Source organism: Mesoplodon bidens, assembly GCF_964165515.1.
Source record: "Mesoplodon bidens genome assembly, chromosome: 13".
NCBI lineage: Eukaryota > Metazoa > Chordata > Mammalia > Artiodactyla > Ziphiidae > Mesoplodon > Mesoplodon bidens.
In genome coordinates this window covers 8467072-8492261 of record NC_138169.1, presented here as the reverse complement: position 1 = coordinate 8492261, position 25190 = coordinate 8467072, and the positions used below count along the sequence as shown (strand labels likewise).

General features: G+C 51.5%; 1 protein-coding gene across 1 annotated transcript; it reads left to right on the top strand.

Annotated features, from left to right (window-relative positions):
* The first annotated feature begins 7140 nt into the window (after positions 1-7140).
* On the top strand, positions 7141-22292 carry LOC308626884 (calcium release-activated calcium channel protein 1). Its single transcript, XM_081252412.1, has 2 exons — positions 7141-7695; positions 21261-22292. The coding sequence occupies exons 1-2, from the start codon at positions 7393-7395 to the stop codon at positions 21867-21869; spliced, it is 912 nt and encodes a 303-aa protein (XP_081108538.1). The 5' UTR covers positions 7141-7392; the 3' UTR covers positions 21870-22292.
* Positions 22293-25190: the final 2898 nt, after the last annotated feature.

Genomic DNA, 25190 nt, shown 5'->3' with positions numbered 1-25190 from the left:
TATAACTCCAGCTCCCCAGTGTTGGGCCTGGGCTTGTTTGCCCTCAAATCCATTCCTTGCCCTTCCTCTGTTTAGCTCTGTATCACAGGGAGGCCAACCTCTGCAGGCTGCCACATCAACTGACTTCCTGTATAGATCGACCAATGGGAGTCAGTGATAGGAGCCTGGTGGGCGGGAGGAAGGGAGAAGCCTGGGTATTTCTCCTTCTCTCTGCCTCAGGTAATATTTCCAGTAGCAGCTACATTTCCTATGTCTCCACCACCCACCAGACAGGCCCACTGTGGGTCTACCTTCTGTCAGGTGACCTCAATCCTTCCTGGGTACAAGAAACACCACCTCCTCCCTTGGTCCCTCCAACCCCAGGGGTGGTACTGGCCTTCCTGCTGTTGCTAATCTGTAGGTTCTTTACCCTCCCTCCCCTGTTTGCGTGCTTCCATGGTTCTTCCATTACCTAGGAAGCAATTCTTTGCATAAATTCCCCTATTCTAGTAGTATGTTTTTCCTGGTTGGATTCTCACTGATTTTCTGCCTTTCGTGAATACTCACAGATTAGCCAATTCATCAGGTTCGGAATGAAACAATTCCCTTTCCTTGAGCACAGCACATCCCACAAAAGGGAAAATAGTAACCACCATTTATTGAGCATTGTGCTCATTGCCAGACAAATGTTCTTTTGTGGAACACTCATAGCAGCCCTTTCTGCCAAACCCCATTAATTACTATTCCCATTTGACAGGTGGGGCTCACAGAGGTTGGGTTGCTTGCCCAAAGTGGTACAGTTATAAACTGACAAAGCTGGGATTCTCATCGAGGAGCTCCTAGCTCCAAAATCTGCTTGTCTTTTTCTAATCTCTGCTGACATCTTGAACACACTTGCAGCTCCCTGATAAACCAAGTCCCTTGGCTGACTGAAGATCCCACCTCAACTTACTCTAAGGTAAGTATATGAGCTTCCCAGGGCTGCTGTAACAAAGTACCACAAACTGGGTGGCCAAGAACACCAGAAATTTATTGTCTCATGCTTTGGGAGGCCAGAAGTCTGAAATCAAGGGATCAGCAGGGCCATGGTCCCTCTGAAGGCTCCATGGAGAGATCTGACCCAGGCCTCTCTCCCAGCTTCTGGAAGCCTCAGGCACTCCTTGGTTTGTGGATGGCCATCTGCTCCCTGTGTCTCTTCATACCGTCTTCTCTCTGGGCCTGCCTGTGTGTCCAAATCTCCCCTTTTTATAAGCACACTAGTCGTACTGGATTAGGGCTCACTGTAATGAACTGATTTTAACTTGGTTACCTCTCTAAAGACCCTGTTTCCAAATAAGATGGCACTCCGAGGTACTGGGGGGGAACACAATTTAACTAATAACAGTCCTTCTTGACCCAGGTGCTCAGTCTCTACAGTCTGACCTAGTTGGTCCTATTTTTCTTCTTTTTTTTTCTTGGCGGCTCTGCGCAGCTTGTGGGATCTTAGTTCCCTGACCAGGGATTGAACCAGGCCCACGGCAGTGAAAGCGCCGAGTCCTAACCACTGGAGTGCCAGGGAATTCCCGAACCTGTTTTTCTAATGGAGGATGCTAGATTTCCAGGAAGACCCCACCCCTTTAAGAGATGCAATGATTCCCAAGTCATGTATGTATTCCAAAATTTATCCCAACATTTTACCCCAAAATATATAGAGAGATGTAAAGTACCTAGTATAGCCAAACCAACTTTGAAAAAGGAGGACAAAGTTGAAAGACTTAACCTACTTGACTTCAACACATTTTAAAGCTAGAGTAATCAAGAAAGTATATATTGGCATATTAGCAAATTGAGCAATGGAATAGAATAGAGAATTCAGAAACAGACCCTCACGTATTGTCACTTGATTTTTGACAGAATGATCCATGCATTTCAATGGGGAAATTTTACTCCACTCACCTGGTGGCGCAGTGGTTGAGAGTCCGCCTGCCGATGCAGGGGACACGGGTTCGTGTCCCGGTCCGGGAAGATCCCACATGCCGCAGAGCGGCTGGGCCCGTGAGCCATGGCCGCTGAGCCTGCGCGTCCGGAGCCTGTGCTCCGCAACGGGAGAGGCCACAACAGTGAGAGGCCCGCGTACCACAAAAAAAAAAAAAAAAAATCAGTTTGAGATGGATCATAGACATAAACATACAAGCAAAAACTCTAAAGCGTTTTACTTTTAAAAACTTTTTTTAAATTATTAATTTATTTATTTGGCTGTGCTGGGTCTTAGTTGCAGCATGCATGCATGTGGGATCTAGAGCATGCGGGATCTAGTTCCCTGACTAGGGATTGATCCCGGGCCCCCTGCATTGGGAGCGCAGAGTCTTAACTGCTGGACCACCAGGGAGGTCCCTCTAAAGCTTTTTTAAAATCTACATTTAAAAATTTTAAAACATAGGTGAATATCTCCCTGACCTTGGGGTTGGCAAAGATTTCTTAGCCAGGACAGAAAAAGCACTAACCGTAAAAGGCATGAGCACAAACGCACAGTCCCAGCAATGGCTTCTGACCAGGGAGAAGAGTGAGCCCTAAAAGCCCAGGGCCTGGGGAGCAGGGAGGCAGGTCAAGGGTTCCCCTGGACATGGTCTCTGAGCTTCAGGCACAGAGAATCATTCTGAAATCAACACAAACCCTAATTCTGAATCTTGTAACCAGCCCCCTGCTTCCATCACCCAATTCTTTGACTCTGAAAGCCCTTGGATCACTCACTAATGCTGCCTTCCAGATGTCCTGTGGAGGTGGCACCAGGGCTGGGCAGCAGAGGGATTTCACACATTCTGTGTGACACATAGAAGGAGTCACAGGGAGGCCTATACCAGCTCCATAGAAGTTGAACTTTTGAACTCTTAGAAATAACTGGTACAGTAGGAGGGCACCTCCCATCATCAGAGGTATACAAGCACTGGTCTATAAAGGCACGAGCTCAAGAAATGATGGCTCTGGACTTCCATGGTGACGCAGTGGCTAAGAATCCGCCTGCCAATGCAGGGGACACGGGTTTGAGCCCTGATCCAGGAAGATCCCACATGCCGCAGAGCAACTAAGCCCGTGCACCACAACTACTGAGCCTGCGCTCTAGAGCCCGCGAGCCACAACTACTTGAGCCCACGCACCACATCTACTGAAGCTCCTGTGCTCCACAACAAGAGAAGCCACCACGGTGAGAAGCCCGCGCACTGCAACGAAGAGTAGCCCCCGCTCGCCGCAACTAGAGAAAGCCCACGTGTAGCAACGAAGACCCAGTACAGCCAAAAATAATAAATAAAAATAAATAGATAAATAAGAGATGATGGTTCTTTTATTATTATTAATTTAGGGGTTTCAAACCTAGAGCAATCAGAGTGTAAGGCAGAGATGCGGGAAGGAAATAGAGGCAAGCAACCATGATGAGCTCTGACAGAATGCTCTCTTTTCAAACTGAAAGTGGGGAATTCTTTGAGGCCATTTTGGGCAGGAACGGGCAAGGGATTTCCTCTTCAGCTGGGCATCAGATTTACCCCTCCTAAAAATCTGCCTCGACAAGGTGACTGGGTGTCCAGACTCAGGGTCCATGAATAGGTATTTGTAATATCTTTATTTTTGCTAAGGGTATTGGTTGCTCAGAGAGGTTAAGTAGTTTGCCCAAGGTCACACTGCAACTGAGTGGCCAAGGGTACAGCCAACCTTAACCACTGCAGAAGACTGAAAGTACTTAAAAAACTAAAGCTCATCTAGTTTGGTGATTCTCAAACTTTACCCAAAAAACTTGCTAAAACTAAACTGTTTGGGTGGGGTTTAGTAACTTGCATTTAAAAAAATACCTCTGGAGATTCTGATGCAGGGGTAGGGGTGACTTTGGTGGTAGTTGAGCCCCAGACTCTGGAGACCCACCAACTGGGTTTAATGTCCTGTACTACTACTTACTGGCTCTCTGTGCATTTTTCTCATCTGCAAAATGGTGATATACACCTGAAGCTAACACAGTATTGTAAATCGACTACACTTCAATTTTTTCAAATGGTGATATTAATATGACAGGTTGTTGTAAGGAATTCTCGAGTTCTATATAACATATTCAATACAATAAAATAATAATAAACAACAAAATAATTTAACATATTTAATACAAGATAATATAGATATATTAACTTAACAATGTATTTAATAAATATATCAATTATTCTATTGTATTAATATATTTTATATTATACATTTATTTATAATAAGTATATAAATTATTTACTAATAAAGAACTGGGAATAGTGCCTGTCATTCGTAAGTACTACTTAAGTGCTCAGTATTTTTTTTTTTTTTTTTTTTTTTTTGCGGTGGGCTGGCCGCTCACTGCCGTGGCCTCTCCCGTTGCGGAGCACAGGCTCCGGACGCGCAGGCTCAGCGGCCATGGCTCATGGGCCCAGCCGCTCCGCGGCATGTGGGATCCTCCCGGACCGGGGCACGAACCCGTGTCCCCTGAATCGGCAGGCGGACTCTCAACCGCTGCGCCACCAGGGAAGCCCCGCTCAGTATTTTTTTTACCCCATGTGATGGGGAGCTTGCTACCTCCCAAGGCAGCTCCTGCCGTCTTTGGTCAGCCCCAGGCTGTGCCCACTGGCCACAGTGGTGAAGCAGTCCCTTCAGCTGGATCTCTATACCCTCATACACAGAGTTGATTGAAAAATTCTATTTGGCTTTTTCAAATACAAACCCCAAAAGGCTCAGAGCACACAACCTCTAGCCACTAGGGGGACCCATACATGGTGCTTAGAGGCACTGCTGGGATGGGCAGCTGGGGTTCCAAGGCTCATTCTCCACTGGCTTGTTTGGTGTTCTCTGGGAAGGTGCTTTCTCTCTGGGGCCTCAGTTTCTGTTAAGTAGGGGCTAGGAATGGGGTAGGTGTATCTCACGGCCCCAACTAGCTCTAACAATAGTGGGGAAAAGTTATTAACCACTGGCCCTTTAGGGCTCTAGGACCCTAGAGCAGGAAACAGGAATTGCCCAGATGCTCACCCCTCTCCCAAGCCACCAACCCAAGTCTTGATAGTATTTTTGTTTTTCTTTTCTTTTGCTCTGTGCACGTGGTAGGACTCAAACCGCACAGAATTAGGAGAGTGGGAGGGGCAAGATGTAGGATCTGGAGAAAGGAAACCTGGCCCCATCCCCACCCCAAAGCCCCCTGCTGAGCTGCCACTCCCACCTCTTTTGTTCCTCCTTAATCAGCAAATCTTTCCTCCCAGCTTCCAGGCTCTTCCCTTCCAGACCTGCTAGCCTCCCTCAGGCCCCATGGGCCCTCAAAACGTCGTGTGTACCCAATTCTGAGCTGGGGGGCTCTTAGAACCAAGGCCATTTCATTATCTTTTTCATTGAACCTGTTCCTATTGGGAATCTCCGGTGCGCCATATCCTGTGAGAGGCCCTGGGTGATAAGGAAGTAATTTAAACAGAGGGGAACTTTGCTCTCATCTCCTGGGGGAGCCGGGGCAGGGGCATGGGGAGGGGAGTACAGACAAACAGGTCAGTACATAAATTAAGTGATTTCAGATACAGTAGTGATCAGAACTATAAGGGAAATAAAACAGGGCAAGGGGACAGAACATGAAACGGAGGCAACTTTAAACAGGGAAGGAAGGTCTCTCTTTGGAGGTGATATTTGAGCTGAGACACAGATGGTAAGTGAAAGAGGTAACAAGTACAAAGGCCACCAAAGAAACAAGCCCAATGGGGTGAGATTTAAAATTCCAAGTTTCCCGGTCTCATAAAAACGGAAAGGTCTCTGGGAGAATCCCAGAGACTTTTGGGAGGAGGGGGCCTTCAGTTTTAGCCCATCATGTGGGTGAGTGGAGGGGCGCCCTCTAGTGGTGACAAGAGTTAAATTTCACATAGCTGACCTGGAATGCCGCATGCTTGTGACTTGACTCTGGGCTAATTATGAGTTTCACTCATTCCTTTCTCTCCTGCACTTATTCATTCAACAGATATTTACTGAGCAGTGTGCCAAGCAATAACTCTAGATGCTGGGGTAGAGTTGTGAAACCGACAGGGAAGGTCCCTGTCCTCCTGGAGTCGATACCCTAGGGAACAGTTCTTAGCTCACTACTCTACCCCCACTTCCCCTCTGCCCTCCACTATTCTGCAGCTTAACTGGCCTCCTAATGATCCAACGGGCAGATATCCTTGCTTCAGCGTCTTTGCATCTGCTGTTCCCTTCCGCCCCTGGAAAGCAGGTCCCTGCTTCTTTGCATTGCTGGTTCGGGGCTCAGCTCAAAAGTGACCAAGTCAGAAAGATGTGAACTTATTTTGTTTGTTGTTTGCCTGTTCTCTTCACTAAAATACAAGATTCCATGAAAGTTACCATTCTCTTGGAATCCCTCAGCCTAGCGTTTGATAGGTGCGCAGTAAACTTACTGAATGGGTTTATGATCCTGCACCCCGGCTTGTTTCAGAAGATAGTGAACTGTAAGTGAACGAGTTGGACAAAACAGACAAAAAAAATCCCTGTCCTAAAACAACAACAACAACAAAACGCCTTGTCCAGAGCATTTTCAATTAAAATTGCAGCCCCCGCACTACCAGTGCTCCCTTTCCCTGCTTTATTTTTTTCTATACATATATCACCTTCTAAACTATTATAATTTACTCCCTCGGTGTTTGCGTGTCTCCGCCACTGGAATGTAAGCTCCACGAAGGCAGGGGATTTTGTCCATTTTGTTCACCACCCTACCCTCAGTGCCCAGAACAGCGTTGGCACCCAGCAGGTGCTCAATAAATAGAGAATGAATGAACTCCAGATCACAGTCTGCTCTTTTTTTCTGCAGACCTTGAGTCACCTTGTTCCAAGGGGGAAACGGGCTTCAGGAGGCGACCAGAGGTAACTTCAGGTGGCGCGACCCAGGAGTCCGAGCTCTGGGAGAAGGGCCACTGGAGCAGCTGCGGAGATGGGAGGCGCCGGCAGCAGGAGAGCGCTGAGGCCCGGGTGCCTGGGCACTTCCAGGAAGACGCGCGGGCGCTAACAGCGCGGGGCCAGGGACTGTGGGCGGTACCGTCCGAGGGGACGAGTCACCTGACTCGCGCAGGCCACGCCCACCGCTTCGTGGGCGGGGCGCATGCAAATCAGCCCGCGGCGGCGGCCAATCGTGGCGCGCGCCGGGGGTCCGGGGCCCGGGGATCCGGGACGCTGGCTCGCGCGCAGGCTCTCGTCTCTGCAGCCCCGGGCTTTTGCAAGCGGCGTGGCGGGCCTGCGAGTTTGTGCTGTAGTCGCTTCCTCGACCTCCTCGTCTTCACCGGCCGGCCGGATCAGGCCGGACCCGCGCAGGGGGCCAGGCGGCGGCTGCCTCAGGCGGAGGCGGAGGTACGGGGCGGGTGGGGGCCGCAGCTTTCGCAGGCGCCTGGGCCGGCCCGCGCCTTTTCAGCGTGCTCCATGCATCCGGAGCCCGCCCCGCCCCCGAGCAGCAACTGCCCCGAGCTTCCCCTCAGCTGCGGCAACACCACCAGCGGCAGCCGCCGGAGCCGCCGCCGCAGCGGGGACGGGGAGCCCCCGGGGTCGCCGTCGCCCCCGCCGCCCGCCGTGACCTACCCGGACTGGATCGGCCAGAGTTACTCGGAGGTGATGAGCCTAAACGAGCACTCGATGCAGGCGCTGTCCTGGCGCAAGCTCTACTTGAGCCGCGCCAAGCTCAAAGCCTCCAGCCGGACTTCGGCTCTGCTCTCCGGCTTCGCCATGGTGAGTTCGGGCCGCCGTGCCCTGCCCCCTTTCAGGTCTGGCCACTGTCACCCGCAGCCCTGACGGGGCCCACAGGGGAGCTGTCTGGGCGGGCCAGGCGGGCTGGGGGTGAAGGGAAGAGCTGGGAGAAAGCTGTCGTGGACGCTGGAGGGGTCCAGAGGTGCTGGACATGAGAGGTGGGCGACACGTGACACCCGATGTGGGAGACTGGGTATCATACCCATGTCCAGAGTTGGAGGGCTCAGATACCTTCAGGTGGGCAAGCTTGATGCAGCAAGGAGGGAGAAACAGCAGGGTCCTCGACGTAGATCTGTAAGAAGACATTCCCACAGATGTGCAGGGGGAAAGGAAAGACATAACGTGGTCTGATCTCTTTGGAAGCAGGTATCAGGAGGTTGGGAGGTAAAGGACCCCTGAGGCGTCTCCCTAGTTCCCCCACACTTGAGGCCAGTTTCGTTTATTACCTGGTAGAGGGGATTTCCCGACACCCTGTCTCCTATGGCATTTTCCGAGGCCTCAGCCTGGGGGGTTGACAACCGCTCCCCACCTCAGTTTCTTCTCCAGAAACTTGCCACTGAGTCACTGGGTGTGGGGGAGCAGCATGGGACATGCTCCCGTTGAATGGGCTCTTTCTTGATGTAGCCGGTGGGCTTAGTTTCCGCTCCGCATTCGGGCTGGATCGGAGTGAGAACCAGCCTCTGGGGAGTGGGATAGGTGAGGCTGCAAGTTGGGCTGAGAAGTGGCCCCGAGGATGCCTTCGTGCTGGGGATCTTGGAGTCTCCCGGGGCCGGGAGCTAGGGAACAAGTCCTGATTATCACTTGCAGTGACGTCACCCTGAGTGGGGTCTGCTCCCCCTCCCCCAAGGTTTTTAGCCCAGGGCACTCTTGCCTCACCAGTGAGTGAGGTAAGGTCCTGGCCTTGAGGGAGGGAGTGGCTGCACCCTTCGCGTTTTCTTGGGAAAAGAGCGTGTCTGGCACTCTCCCTGTGCTCCGCAAACTAGTGGGCGATGCACGGGAGCAAGAACTTTTTAGAAGCCCTTAGCAGTCCCAGAGCACCCTGGGGCCGCGGTGGAAAGGCCAGGTGATTGAGGTTGGGGAAGAGCTCTCCCGGCCCTGCCACTTGCTGCCTGTGCGCCCTCAGACTAATCCCTGTGTGGGCCTCGGTTTCTGAATCGGTGAATGAAGGCTGCTGCTCGAGTTTCTCTGACTTTAAGAATTTAATCGAGGAAGCCTTTGAGAGGGGAGGAGAGAATGTGTGTGTTTGTAAGAAGTGTCACTCTAGCTTTTAATTTAGGTCTGTGTGAAGGGGTGCTGTTCTATCAGCCCCAAATCCTAGGAATAGCTGACACTTACCAAGCACCCACTAGGTGCTTGGCACTGTGTAGGTTCCCTAACTTATGCACGAAGTCCTGGACCACCCTTTGAGGTAGTTTTTTTTTTTTTTTTTTTTTTTTTTTTGCGGTACGCAGGCCTCTCACTGTTGTGGCCTCTCCCGTTGCGGAGCAAAGGCTCTGGAACGTGCAGGCTCAGCAGCCATGGCTCACGGTCCCAGCCGCTCTGCGGCATGTGGGATCTTCCCGGAGCGGGGCACGAACCCGTGTCCCCTGCATCGGCAGGCGGACTCTCAACCACTGCGCCACCAGGGAAGCCCTGAGGTAGTTTTGTCATGGAACTTTCCCGAGGCCACACAGCTCACCTGCTGGAGCGGGATTTGAACCCAGGACGGCTGACATCCAGAACTCTCTTGGACACTTGTGCCATTTGTGGTGTATGGAGCTTTGAGCCATGTCCTGCCAGGGACCTGTTAGGACCAGGCCTTGTAGGGAACGAGAAATAGAGCAGAAAAACTTCTCTTAAGCAAAATAAAATGTTACAGTTAGGGGGAAGGGAGTGACGTCAGTGGGTGTCGGCTCTTCACAGCAGCTCTCTGGGTTTCAGATGGTGGGATGCCTATTCCTCTTTTTCTTGGGGTCATAAATTCACAGCTGCCCAGGCCCCTTCCCACTCCAGGAGAAGTAAGGAGCTGATGGGTGAAGCTTTCCTGCCTTCTTGAATCGTCTCTTAGAAGCCAGGCCTTCTAATCAGATGTCATCTCCCTCTTCCTCTTGCTAAAAACAGTGTGGGGAAGTCAGGCAGCAGGGGCGGCCAGCGGCACTTGGTGGGCCTTGACTCACCCAGGCTGTTTCTTGGGGACCTTTATTTTACCCAGTCAGGATGGAGAAGGCTTCCTGGCTCCACTGATGAAATCCCCAAAATTCTGCCGGCAGGGAAGGCTAAACCCCATGACAGCCTCTGTTCTGGGGAAGCAGTTACAAGAGAGTGACTGCATTTGCCATGAGTCTGGAAATGAGTGGGAGAGATGGCATTAGGGTGGAGAGCGGGTGCTCAGCAGGGCGGGTCTGCCCGCTTCCCACTCTCACCAAAGGCACCCAGCCTCGTGAAGGATACTTGGAGAGGAAGGGGTGCGACGCAGCCAAGCGCCATGGAAACTAGAGTAAGCAGGTTTCCTGGACTACCCTCCCGTGGCCTGTGAGTCAGCACAACCAACTTCCTGCCCCCAGAGGGCTTCCTTCCTAGAGACGTGGAACACTAGAAGAAGTGACATAACGTGACCTTTGATTTCCAAGGGTGGGAGAGTTGGTGAGGATGCCAGACTCACCTGCGCACAAGGTGAGATTGAGGGAGGGTCTCCCAAGAGCCTGGAGGGGATGGAGAGACTCCCCTTTCATGGGTGGAAGGGCCTGGCCAGGTGCCCTGATGTACTGGGGAGATAGGCCACGGGACCTCAGACAGCGGCTTTACTCTGTGGGGCCAGTTTTCTCATGTGTGCAAAGGAGGCACATATCCTGTTCTCCCATGGACTTGCGTGCGGAGTCATTACAAGGTCCGACTGGGCCCACGAAGGATTGAGGAATCATCAGGATCTGATGACGTACACCTTAGCTGGACCCTCTCTAGTCTGCAGACAAGATTCCCATTCCTGATGGCATTTCCAGAAACAGCAGGCCTTGTGTGGGCTCAGACTCTTAAGACCAGGGGCCCTGGATGTAGCACATGATCAGCAGCCTACAAGTGCTCCTTGAGCTAAGGGTGCCATGACTCGGGCCATCCGTACCTCGGTTTACCTCTCAGCAAGAGGCAGCCAGCCTCGGCCTGACCCTGTCCCCTTGGAGCCGTGGGGAGCACACGCAGCAGTTGTGGTGTGCTGGGGAGAGCAGCCTGTAACGTTAGCCTAAGTAGTAGATAATTGGGAAGGGTAAACAGAATGCTTTCTGTGACCTGGGATCAATTATTTTTGGATTATCTGCCTCCTCAAGTTCTCCACCTGCCAGCACCCTTTTGTTCCCAGGTTCCAGAGTGGGTTCAGAAGCTGCTTGGAATTTCTCTGAAAATGAGTTGGAAGGAAGGACTCAAATCATAAGGCATTATTGAGCCTCTGTGACACGTTCCGAGTTCAGGGGGCGTGGAGATGAGGAACAAATTACTCATGGTGCTCATTACTTTTTTTTTTAACATATATTTATTTATTTATTTTTGCTGCATCGGGTCTTAGTTGCGGTTCGTGGGATCCTCCACTGCGGCGCGCGGGCTTCTCTCTAGTTGTGGCCCGCGTGCTCAGTAGTTTCGGTGTGCAGGCTTAGTTGCCCCACGGCATGTGGGATCTTAGTTCCCCAACCAGGGATTGAACCCGCGTCCCCTGCTTTGGAAGGCATATTCTTTATTTTATTTTTTTATTTTTGCCTGCATTGGGTCTTCGTTGCTGCCCGTGGGCTTTTCTCCAGTTGCAGAGAGCGGGGGCTACTCTTCATTGCGGTGCGCGGGCTTCTCATTGCGGTGGCTTCTCTTGTTGCGGAGCATGGGCTCTAGGCACGCGGGCTTCAGTAGTTTGTAGCACGTGGGCTCAGTAGTTGTGGCTCTTGGGCTCTAGAGTGCAGGCTCAGTAGTTGTGGCGCACGGGCTTAGTTGTTTTGCGGCATGTGGGATCTTCCCGGACCAGGGCTCGAACCCCTGTCCTCTACATTGGCAGGCGGATTCTTAACCACTGCCCCACCAGGGAAGTCCCGGTGCTTGTTACTCATGGTAATCATTGCCATTGTTGATTGGACTCATGGAATAGGCTAGACGTTGTACTAAGTATGCTCCTTGTACTATCTCTTGTGCTCTTCACAGCCTGGGGATTGAGGGTAGGTGTGGTTCCCCAGTGAATGACTTGTCCCAGGTTACCTGGCTGGTAAGCTGCGGGGCCCTGTGACCGTGGTGTGGCCCCACTGCTACGGGAGAGGAAGCACCAGAGAGAGTGGTGGGAGGACAGAGCTGGGAGGCTCACGTATTGTAGAACCGAGTAAGAACAGGGACTCTGGAGCCAGACAGCTTGGGTTCAAATCCCGGCCCTACCACTTATAACTGTGAGATCCTGGGGAAGTTGCTTAATGTCTCTGGGCCTCAGCTTCCTGTTCTGTAAAATGGGGGTAATAGTAATACCAACCTCACAGGCTTGGTGTGAGGATTCATTTGTATTTGCAAAGCACTTAGAATGTACCTGGCCCAGGTACAACGGAAACTCTCTCACCCTTGTTCCCATGATGTTGGGACTGCTTTTTTTTTTTTTTTTTTTTGGCCATGCTGCGGCATGTGGGATCCTAGGTCCCCCACCAGGAATTGCATCCGGGCCCACGACAGTGAAGGCACTGAACCTTAACCACTGGACCACCAGGGAATTCCCAGGGCTTCTTTTATAAGGGTTAACTGGTTTCGAAGAATGTGATTCCAGCTAAGCCTTGAGGGTGGTAGAGTTCGGGCTTGGGGAAGAACCCTCTAGCAGAGGAAGTATTAGGAGCACAGTTACTAAGGCGAGGAATTATAGGGTCTCCAGGAAAAGGCGGAGAGCGTGGTGTGGCTGGAGTTGAGGGTGTGTTGGGGGTAGTAGAGGAAGATGAATCTAGCCAGACTAGATGGTGCAGGGCCTTGACTTGCTGGTTAGGACATTTGAACTCTGGTATCGGCAGTGGGGAGCCATGGAAGGTTTTGACGCAGAGGAGTTCCATGACGAATTCTTGAATAATGTTGAAGATGTTGCTATTTACTGACCACCAGGCCAGAGCCTGGACCCGTCTCTTTCGTTCTTACTTAATCGCAGAGCAGCTCTTGGACATAGGTACTGTCGTCTCTGCAGAGGCTTACAGACGTTCTGATCACCCAGCTGGTAGATTTCAAGCCCCAGTCCGTCTGACTTGGAGTCTTTTCTACTCAACCACCCTCTCACCGTGTCCCTTGTTTGTTGAAAACTGGGCCTTTGACGTCTTCCAGATGTGCAGTTCTGCACTCTGGGCCGCGTACAAATGGAATTTTGCTGAACGCCCCAAGGGGAAGGCACTCCCTGCCTAGCTGAGAAAGCCTTTTGGAAAACTTCACAAGTGCCTGTGGCACGTGTCTGGAATTTTCAGTCAGCGTCTGTGTGGCGCTCTGCTGAGTTCTGCTGGGTCCAGGGCTGATGAAGGAGAGAGCTCTAGGGCTGCCCAAGGTGGCACTGTGGTAATCAATGTTGGGAAGGCGATTCCCTGGAGAAATGAAACTGAGAAAGTTTAAACAAGAGCAAGTTTCTCTCTGGTGGAACTTATTCTGGGAGGCCTTGAATATGCTCCCCAGAAGGGATGCCTTAAGCTGATAGAAACACGGGAATTCCCTGGCAATCCAGTGGTTAGGACTCCATGCTTTCACTGCCAAAAGTGTGGATTCAATCCCTGGTCGGGGAACTAAGATCCCGCAAGCTGTGCGGTGTGGCCAAAAAAAACAAAAAGAAAACGGATGGAACCACAAACTCTTCAGAGGAGAATCTTCTGGGGCTGTGGTTTGACAGCCCTCTTTGGGAGCATTGGTCTAACCCAGGAACGGACCAACTTTTGCTATAAAGTAAATATTTTCAGCTTTGCAGGCCACACAGTCTCAGTGATAACTACAGGTGTCGAAAGTTCGCTTTACGCCACCTCGCTTTTACGAAAGACCTACGTTAGTACCTGTTTTCACTAACCTGAAAGAAACCCAAAGAGGATTTCTCCTTTTACCAAAAAAAGGTAAAAAGCGAAAATAGCATGTAGCATTTTTGCATGTTTGCAGTGAGCCGTTATAGAGGCAGCATGCACCCCGAGGGGTGAGACTGGCACCACCAAACTCCTTTCCCGGGAACCGCACTCAGCATCTCGGCATCAAGTCACCAGAGCTTTGAGCTGTGTCTTTGAGCGTCTGTGCTTTAATCTCGGTTTATTTGTGCATCTGTTAGCAAGATGTCTCCTAAGGTAATTGCTCCATCCCTTTAGGCCATTTCACCTTATAGAAGGTTTCAGAGGTACATTATAGGGGGAAACCTGTACTCAGTTCTGCTATTTTAGCTCGAAAGCAGCCACAGACCTTAGATATAGATGAGTGGGCATGGCTGTGTGCCAGTAAAACTTTATTTGCAAAGAAGTACACTGAAGGCCAGTTTGGCGACCCCTGATTTAAGTGGTCTCCAAACTTTCTGTGTTTTGTTTTTTTTTTGCGGTACGCGGGCCTCTCACTGTTGTGGCCTCTCCCGTTGCGGAGCACAGGCTCCGGACGCGCAGGCTCAGCGGCCATGGCTCACAGGCCCAGCCGCTCCGCGGCATATGGGATCCTCCCAGACCGGGGCACGAACCCGTATCCCCTGCATCGGCAGGCGGACTCTCAACCACTGCGCCACCAGGGAGGCCCTCTCCAAACTTTTTGAGTGCACACCCCGCTCAAAAATATTGTCAACACTAGGCTCAGTATTTGTATACATGTGTATGCACACTATGTGTATATGTATACATATGTGTGCACACTATGTGTATATGTCTACATATATGTATGGTAATTAATGATATGTGTGCTAATAAAACATAAGTATTAAAAGGTACATAGGGGACTTCCCTGGTGGTCCAGTGGTTAAGACTCCACACTTCCACTGCAGGGATGCGGGTTCAGTCCTTGGTTGGGGAACTAAGATCCCACAAGCTGTGCGGCCAGAAAAGAAAAAAAAAAGTACATAAAGACAAATCAAAACAACAATAAAAAAAGTACATAAAAATACAACATTGAGGGCTTCCCTGGTGGCGCAGTGGTTGAGAGTCCGCCTGCCAATGCAGGGGACACGGGCTCGTGCCCCGGTCCGGGAAGATCCCACATGCCGTGGAGCAGCTAGGCCAGGCCCGTGAGCCATGGCCGCTGAGCCTGCGCATCCGGAGCCTGTGCTCCACAACGGGAGAGGCCCGCGTACTGCAAAAAAAAAAAAAAAAAAAAAAAAAAAAATACAACATTGAGGGCTTCCCTGGTGGCGCAGTGGTTGAGAGTCCGCCTGCCGATGCAGGGGACACGGGTTCGTGCCCTGGTCCGGGAAGATCCCACATGCCGCGGAGCGGCTGGGCCCGTGAGCCATGGCCGCTGAGCCTGCGCGTCCGGAGCCTGTGCTCCGCAACGGGAGAGGCCACAGCAGTGAGAGGCCCACGTACCGCAAAAAGAAAAACAAAACAGCAACATTGAAAAGTTGAAAGGATGAGCTGAAAAAGGAATGTCATGAGAGTTCTTAGGGTTTCCAATGGATCACATAGGATTGTCTTCGGACACTTTAGAAACCCTGGGCTGAAATACCCGAAGGTCAAGTCTTGCCTTTAATATTCGTTTACTGAGGCCCCTAGAGGGACAAGGCCCAGTGCTGGAAGCTGGAGAAACAGGGAAGTAGAGTGGAGGAAACCAGACGTGTCATTACATCTTCAAAACGTGCTTGGCAAGTGCAGGGGTGGAGGAGAGTTGGTGGAGGGACGCTTATCACCGTCTGAAAATACTTGCCTGAACGTTTAGTACCCGTCATCCTCCCTGGGGCAGGGATTCTGCTGTCTTCCTGCTTTTTCTCCAGCGGAGCCACAAGATCCTTAAGGCACATAGTAAGTTCTCAATGAAAGTTGTCCGTCAGGGGAATTCTCTGGCGGTCCAGTGGTTAGGACTCCGCACTTTCACTCCTGAGGGCACGGGTTCAATCCCTGGTTGAGGAACTAAGATCCCCTAAGCTGCGCAGCACAGCCAAAAAAAAAAAAAAAAAGTCCATGAACGAATGAATGGCCCCGTCCTCACCTGGGAGGCCATGGAACAGGGGTGACTTGGAAGGTAAAAACCTGAGGATGTCAGAATTAGCCAGATGAAGAGAAAGGCTAGGCCTCTTCTCTACCCCCTCCCCCCAACCTGCAGGTTCAGCCTGTTTGTGGCTTGTGACATTGATTGAGTCGCAACCAGCAGGTTTTTTTGTGTGTTCTTTTTTTTTTTCTTCTTTTTTTGGAATAAGAGTGGAATGAAATAGAAAGCAGCAGCATGCATCACGAGTAAGAGGAGCCTGGATTAGCATGCTTTAAGGGTAATTATTGTTTGGGAAAACTTGTTTCTGTTATAAATGGGTATGTGTCTATTTATGGAAACCTTTGGAAGACTGGTCTATGGTGGTCAAAAGAGTTTGTAAATTACTGGATGAGCCCTCAGTCCTCTCTTAATAGATAGTTTGCATCGGAGGGGAGGCCAGCAGGCTCAGGCAGCGCTCCGTGACCCAGGGTGACTGTGGCTTGGCGGCCCCAGTGAACAGGCGAAGCCCAGGCTTGGGAAAGGGGAGTTGTGTCTTCCACCTGTTGGGCGCCCGGGTCAGGCCAGGCATGGGAAGGCTGCCTTGGAAGGGCCTGGCCTCGGCGCCAGGTGGCAGGGGTCTTCACGGAGCCCAACAGGAGTGAGAAGAGTGGTTGGCATCCGGGTGTGATGGGCAGACACCCAGCAAGGCCAGCCAGGCCCTACCCTTCTCAGGAGCCTCTTCTTGGCTCGAGCTAGAGGTTTGGTGTCCCTGTGGCAGGGTGGTGGCGTCAGAGGTCCGCGAACCAGAGTGAGGTGGGGCTGGCCATCCCTCGCCCTTTAGGACCCATATGGCCAGGTTTAAGCAGGCCTGTGGCTGGCTGGGAGCTGTTTATTTTAGGTTAACGGCCCTGCACTCTGGCTATATTTACCTTGCCAAGCTGCTTGCAATCTGATCTGATCTCTCTGGGACTCAGCTGGGGCCCTGGGAGTCGCCTGCCAGATTCCAAGAGGCCCCCCCTGGCTTTACCCTCCCTGCCCTTGGGGAGATTTCCAAAGTGGGACACATTCTGAAAAAAGCAGTAGTTTTTTATTCCTGTGAACAGTTTTCATCAGGAGCCATGATTTGTGCCAGCCATTCGTTCACGCAGCCCCAGGACACTGAGCTTGGTCCCCAATGTGGGAACGGTACACACAGCCCGCCAGCGTGCTCCAAGTTCCAGGAACTGTCGGGTCCGGCGAGGATGGTGGGGTTTCTTCCGGAGCGCGGCGAGGCCCCTTCCTCCTCCTCAGAAGGCCCAGCGTCACAGGCTGAGCTGCCCAGGCTCCCCACCAGCCCAAGACCTCGGGGGAAATTCTGTTGTCCCCAGGCCAGATGTGTCCCAACAGCTGTGTGTATGGCTCTGGAGCCTGGGGGTCCGGCAAGGTGGTCTCTGTCCTGCCACGGTGGCCATCTGGCCAGGCCCAGAGTGGGGGGTCTGAGCCCCTCACCCTCCCCAGGGAACAGAACACGGGCACACGGGGTCAGCTGTGACCAGCCTCAGCTGAGGGCGTGCAGGGGCTGTTTGTCTTTAAGCTCCGCGTTTTTCTTTTTCACTAAGATTTATTGAGTACCTTCTGGGGGCTGGCCCTTTGTTAAACCCCTGTCAAGACCTCATTTAATCCCCTCAGCGATTGTCTTAGTCTGTCTGGGCTGCTATAACAGAATACCACAAACTGGGTGGCTTATAAACAACAGATGTTTATTTCTCACAGTTCTGGAGACTAGAAGTCCAAGATCAAGGTGCCAGCAGATTCGGTGTCTGGTGAGGGGCTGGCTTCCGGGTTCATAGACACTGACTACTGTCCTCACCTGGCAGGAGTGGTGAGGGGTTCTCTGCTGGGGGCGACTCTCCTGTAAGGGCACTAGGGCACCACCCCCAAGACATGGTCACCCCAAAGGTCACCTCCTCACACCATCACCTTGGGGGTTAGGATTTAAAATATGAATTTAGGGGGTTTACAGACATTCGGTCTGTAGTAGCAGATGTGAGGAAAATGCTGTTACTCCCTTTGCACAGAGCCTCAGTTTCCTCATTTGTAAAACAGTAATAATAGTGTTGCTAGGAATCACTGACACTTTATTAAGCACTTTGTATTCATTAATCTGTTGAATCCTCATAACAGCCCCTATTTTATAGATGTAGAACCTGTGGCATAGAGAGGTTACCAGCTTTGTAAGTGGAGGAGCCAGTTCACTCTTTTTTTTTTGCGATACGCGGGCCTCTCACTGTCGCGGCCTCTCCCGTTGCGGAGCACAGGCTCCAGACGTGCAGGCTCAGCGGCCATGGCTCACGGGCCCAGCCGCTCCGCGGCATGTGGGATCTTCCCGGACCAGGGCACGAACCCATGTCCCCTGCATCAGCAGGCGGACTCTCAACCACTGCGCCACCAGGGAAGCCCCAGTTCGCTCTTAATGGCTCTGTAGAGGTAGAGATACCAGGCTTAAGGGAACAGATTGGTTACCTGTATATGTGTGTGTCGTTCCCCCTGCCCCTGCTGTCGTATAGACCCCCAGCACCCAGCTCAGGGCCTGATGCACCTAATGGGTCCGGACATTTCAGGCGAGTGAATCAGTAGCCAGTGGACCTGAGGCAGCCAAGCGACGGACTCTCCTGCTGGTCCCTTCTCCGGTTTCAGGTTCCGGGGCAGCGGGCCAAAACAGGAAGAGGAAGTGCTGCGGGGGGAACGTGGCAGGAGGTACGCCCTGCCGGAGGTGCCCCCCTTTTCCAGTGTGGTCAGGCCTGAGGACAGAGCCCAGGGAGCCCAGGGTGCAGCCCTTAACCTGCCATGCCCTAGTGGCCTGCCCTGATGCCCTGCAGCCCTCACCCGCATGTGCTAAACAATCTCAGCATTGGCCTTAGGCCACCAGCGAGTGATCCTAAAAATGGTCAAAATCCTCATGGCACTGCCCCAGATTTATATGGGCTTGAAGCATGTTACAAACTCCTTCGATGAAAAGTTTATACAATCATCAATTGTGGGAATTCTAAGACAAAAGTCTGTGACTCCTGTTGAAATTGTCTGCAAAGTCATATGACTGTATATACCTGGCTGTCTTAAGGAGTATCCAATATTTTCACCAAATTCTCAAAGTGTCCAACCCCAAATTAGCTCTAGACGGTGACCTTAATTTTGCCACATACCCTCCTTTTTCAGAGACAACAGGGAAGGTCTTGACCAAGGTTCCCAGGGAAGCAGGGGTGTTTCTGGAGCCAAAACCCAGGGCTGCCAATTTGGCTTTGGTTTTCTCAGGCCGGACAGGATAGAAACCCAGAGGGTTTCATATAGAGACACTGGGATTGAGGGTGAGGTTTTTAAACTGAATAACGATAATAATAGTAAAGCCTCTTTTATTGAGGGTTTACTCTGTGCCAGGTACTAAGTATTTAATGTGGGATTAACTCAGTCCTCACAACTCTCCGAGTTATGTACCAGTCTTTTTTTTTGGCCACACCGTGCAACTTGTGGGATCTTAGTTTCCCGACTAGGGATTGAACCTGGGCCCTGGCAGTGAAAGCACCTAGTCCTAACCACTGGACTGCCAGGGAATTCCCCCAATTTTCTATTTTTAAATTATTAATTAATTAATTGATTAATTTTGGCTGCTCCGGGTCTTAGTTGCGGCATGCGGGATCTAGTTCCCTGACGAGGGATCAAACCTGGGCCCCCTGCATTGGGAGTGTGGAGTCTTTCCCACTGGACCCCCAGGGAAGTCTCCCAATATTCTGTTTTTTTACAGATAAGGAAACTTAGGCCCAGAAATTTAAAGGAACTTGCCAGAGCCTCACAGCCTACTAAAGGGCAGAGCAGTCAGGGCTCAAAGCAGGCAGCCTGGCTCCAGAGCCCCTGCTCCTATCCTAACCACTGTCCTACACTGCCTTTCCAGGCCTAGGAAGGCTGTGGAGGTACAAGAAATGAAAGCAAACAGGGCCAGGCATTACAAACAAGAAAGCTGGGAAGGAAGGAGCCCACCCCCTCCCCCGGAGTAAGGAGGGGTCGGGGCAGGTGTGGGGCTCGTGGGTACATTTCAGCATCAGGCCTCCCCCTTCTGAGCCTGGCACACACGGCGAACCCTTTATGAAGGGTCATTCTCCTTAATGGTGTTGTCATTGGCACTTGCTTCCCCACTTCCTCCAGCCTCGGCAGGCAGACCCTGGCAGTGTGCCCACTGCCCGCTTCTCCCGGCCCATATCTGATGAGCTGGCTCCTTCACATGGGGGTGATTTGCAAGGCCCAGGTGAGAGGAGGTGGGTGGCGGGCCTGGAGCATGCCCCTGGTGACCCCGGATCCCCACGTCTCCAGGAACTGGGGAGCAGCTAGTGCATCAGCCCTGGGGCCCTGATCCCAGCACTGGGGCTGGAGGAGGAGATGGCCCTGGGGCTTGCTGACTGCACCGCAGCACCCAGCCAGAGCCCATCTCTTCTGGGAAGCCTCTCTTTTAATTCCTTCTTGGTTGGTGCACTGTGTTCTCAGAAAGGGCCTGGGCATGACCTGGGAGGGCCTTCATCCCTTCACCCCACCCCTCTCCTTGTCCCCAGAGCAGGGCGTGAGGAAACCTCTGCTTGGGACTTCCGTGGTGGTGCAGTGGTTAAGAATCTGCCTGCCTATGCAGGGGACACGTGTTCGAGCCCTGGTCCAGGAAGATCCCACATACCACGGAGCAACTAAGCCCATGCACCACAACTACTGAGCCCGCGTGCTGCAACTACTGAAGCCCGCGTGCCTAGAGCCCGTGCTCGGCCACAAGAGAAGCCACTGCAATGAGAAGCCTACGCACCACAATGAAGAGTAGCCCCTGCTCGCTGCAACTAGAGAAAGCCTGTGCACAGCAACGAAGACCCAACGCAGCCAAAAATAAATAAAATAAATAAATTTATTTTAAAAAATAGAATAATTTTTAAAAAGAAACCTCTGCTTGGGAATTGGGAGTGTGGTGCCAACAGGGAGGGAGCCTTTTTTCATTCATGTAAACTTTTTTGTCATAGTGAAATTTACATAAAACTTACCATTTTAACCATTTGTGATGATTACTATTTGGGAGGTGTTTGCCATCTACCAGGAGCTCTCGTTTAATTGTTAAAATAATCCTATGAACTGATACGATATCCCTACTTTACAAATAAGAGAGTTGAGGCGCAGAGAGTTTCAGTGACTTTCCCAAGGACACGCAGCTCGTGAGTGGCAGAACTGGGATTCAAATCCAGGCAGCCCGGGCTCCGAGCCTGCGCCCTCTACCAGTACTTTCTGCCACTTCTCAACCCTAAGTGGGTGGGTCTTATTATCCCCATTATACAGATACGGAACACTGAGGCTCAGAGAGGCTAAGGGACTTACCCAGGGTCCCAGAGCCTGATGGGAGGAGAGCTTCTGAGCCATGACTATCCTGTCACTTAGCCCACCTCTTCCTCCCCCCCCCACCCCAGGTGGCGATGGTGGAGGTGCAGCTGGACGCTGACCACGACTACCCGCCGGGGCTGCTCATCGCCTTCAGCGCCTGCACCACGGTGCTGGTGGCCGTGCACCTGTTTGCGCTCATGATCAGCACCTGCATCCTGCCCAATATCGAGGCTGTGAGCAACGTGCACAACCTCAACTCGGTCAAAGAGTCGCCCCACGAGCGCATGCACCGCCACATCGAGCTGGCCTGGGCCTTCTCCACTGTCATCGGCACGCTGCTCTTCCTGGCTGAGGTCGTGCTGCTCTGCTGGGTCAAGTTCTTGCCTCTCAAGAAACAGCCGGGTCAGGCGCGGCCCACCAGCAAGCCCCCGGCCAGTGGCGCGGCCGCCAACGCCAGCGTCAGCACCAGTGGCATCACCCCAGGCCAGGCCGCCGCCATCGCCTCCACCACCATCATGGTCCCCTTCGGCCTGATCTTTATAGTCTTTGCTGTCCACTTTTACCGCTCACTGGTCAGCCATAAGACGGACCGACAGTTCCAGGAGCTCAATGAGCTGGCCGAGTTTGCCCGCCTGCAGGACCAGCTGGACCACAGAGGGGACCACCCCCTGACCCCCGGTAGCCACTATGCCTAAGCCCTCCTGGGCTGGGCACTTCGGAGCTTTGGCCTTAATGCCCTTCCCCACGACCTTGTCCTGGCCCAGCCTCAAGGACAGCCTGTGTAGGGGGCTGGGCTTTTGTCAGGGGGCAGAGAGTGGAGGGAAGAGGCTTTTTTTTTAAAGAGAAATTACTGCACTTTGAAACTTTCCTCTAAGAGAATAAGCACTTCCTGTTCTTCCAGCTCCAGGTTCACCTCCTGTTCGGAAGCCACCGGGGGGAGCCAGAGAGGGGACAAACGCTCCCTTTGTCCCTCCTCCTCCCCTGTGCCAGTGCCACCTGGATGCCTCCTGTCCTTTCCGTCTTGACCCCCCTCCCCGTTCAGTGTCGATTGTGTGCGTGTGTGTGCGTGTGCGAACACAGAAATATACTCATAAGGGACACCTCCTCTTGTGTCTGTATTTGTTGGGTCTGGACTGCCTGGTGTTTCTCCTGGTGCCCCAATAGGTGAGCCTCTAAACAAAAAAAATTTTTTCAACATTTTGGGAAATTTCAAACCTACCCCCAAAAGTTCCATGAAGAGTAACTGAAATATATATACAGTCAATTCTTATTCGCAGTGGTTCTGTTCTATAGTCACAGAACACTGAATTGGTGAGTATTTCTCCTAAGAGGAATATGGGGTTATGTTCCTGTGAGCCTGTGGTCACAACATTTTTGTCAACCAGTCAATACACAGCCTTATTTTTTGTGTGTTTCTTTTTAAAGACGCCTTAATATATGTTATATATAACATTGAACTTATACGCTATTGCTATCGCAACAGCACTATCACTCATTTGTGACTGAAACGTACATAACACATACTTTCTCCGTAAGGCACATCACAGCCTTCCTGTGCTCTGAACGCTAGACAGCACTTCATCGTTACCCTTGGGGACCATTTTAAATAGTGAAATCACCAACAAAAAGCACCAAAATGTGAAAAACGTAGCACTAAATAGACTGTGAAAAGGATACTTGTTTACAGCATGAGCTGAAAGAAGGCAGAGGGTCACTTTGTTTGACCTCAGCAAGTAGGCAAATTTGCAAATACTGAAACCGTGAATAATGAGAATGAGAGTGTGTTTTCCCCCTGAGCCATATGCCTTAGTTACAGATTTCTTCCTTAAACCAAGGACATTCCTCTGCATAACCACAATTCGATGATCAGATTCAGGAAATTTGACATCGATGCGATACTATTATCTAATGCAACATTTCGTTTTCAGTTTCCCTCTTGTCCCAATCATGTCCTTTCTTGTAGTGATTTTTCCATCCAGGATCATGCACTGCATTGAGTTGTCATGTCTCTTTAGTCACCTTTTATTTGGGACAGCCTTTCTTTGTCCTTTGTAATATCAACATTTTTGAAGAGTCTGAGCCAGTGGTTTTGTAGAATGCTGCCTCTGTCTTGTTTCTCTGATATTTCCTCATCTGTATAATCAGGTTGTGCATTTTGGGAGGAATTTTTTCTCCATTTTGCAGATGACAAAAATGGATGTCCAAAGAGGATACGTTTTCGAGCCTGGAAATCTGGCTCAGAGCCTAGACACTCAGAAAGTCTTACGTAGACTGATTCTGGCTTTGCTTAAGAAATCGGAAGATCCAGCAGCAGTATTACTGGGCCCGCCTTCTTGCAGAGCAACAATGAACAGGAGCTGAGTTGCAGCTACCTCTTACCTAGGAGATGTGTTTGCCACAGTCCCCACCACTCCCTATTGTCTGACACCAGCCCAGCTTCAGATGTTACTCACCTGGCCCCAGAGGGCCTTTGTGTTTGACAGCTTGTTCTGTCCCATAAACCTGATACAGAAAGTGGTTTTATAAAAACACAAGTGCTCTGGCTGAAGTGAAAGCTGGTTGTGGGAAAGTGTGGCCTTAAGCTTTTGTCCTTCTGTGCAGACTTGGACATGGCCACAGCAGCTTGGAGGGCTGAGTGGGGGAGGGGGCCGCCCTTTATCCTATTGCAGCTTCTTGCCTCCGTCCTGCATCACATACACCAGGACCCACCCCTCCCCTGTCCCCAGAAGGCCCTCTGACTGGGACTGAGTAGGGTGGGGCAGGTGCCCCTGTGTGAAAATCTCCACTGCTCCCCAGAGAAAACCTAGGCATCTTCCATCCTTCCCCTAAGATACCCACTTCCCTGCTTCTGCAGAGACCTGGCATCCTGCTGGAATAATTTCTGGGCTAAACTTGCCTGAACTCAAGAATCATCAGATTGGCTCGAAAGAAGTGGATTTCCAAGCTCTTCTGCAGATTCCAGTTCACGTTGTTGGTCTGGGTGTCTTTGGAATCTCTTTTTCACAAGCACTTCGGGTACTCAGACTCAGGCAACTTAGGGAAACACGGACAGTTAAGAACACAGTCCTCGGGCTTCCCTGGTGGCGCAGTGGTTGAGAGTCCGCCTGCCGATGCAGGGGACGCGGGTTCGTGGTCCGGGAGGATCCCACATGCCGCGGAGCAGCTGGGCCTGTGAGCCATGGCCGCTGGGCCTGCGCGTCCAGAGCCTGTGCTCCGCGGCGGGAGAGGCCACAACAGTGAGAGGCCCGCGTACCACAAAACAACAACAACAACACAGTCCTTAATTTCAATTTTATGTTTTGAATAGATAATACATTCATAGGTTCCAAACACAGCAGTGAAAAATTGCTGTCCCTCCCCTGTTCCCAGGTTCCCAATTCTCCCCAGAGACGACCATTGTTGCCAGCTTATTTTGTTCCCATCTAGAGATTTTATACATAAACAAGTACACATCCTACCTTTTCTGACAAAATGGTAGTTTTCTATATGCACTGCCACTGTTCTCACCTTAACAGCAGACAGGCCTAAGTTTAAGCACAGTCCCTTTCTAGTTTGGTGACTTGTGAGCCTCCCTGAACCTCGGTTTCCTCCTCTAAAATGACACGAATAATAGGACACCTCATAGGTTGTTGAGGGGTCATGGGAGAGCACCCGTGTAAAGCTGTCAGTGCTGGGCCTAGCACTGAGTGGCTCTGTGTCTGGTTAGTTACGTGTCCAGAGGCAGCCAGGCTCAGCTTCCCGGCTTCAGAGGTACCGATTGAGAACCATGCCATGGGTCGGGCCGCCTGCTTGGGGTTTAGATGGCAGAGAGAACTTCAGTATCAGTGAACGCTTTACTACATGCCGGCTACTTGCTGAGGGCTTTACGAACATCGTGGTATCTCAGGGTTATTTCATGGTATTACACCGTTGAAGTTGGGTTGAATAATTCTTGTGTAGAGTGTTTACATCATAACCTGTTTAGCAGGATCACAACCTCTACCCACTGGGTGCCAGTAGAATTCTTCCCTGCCAGT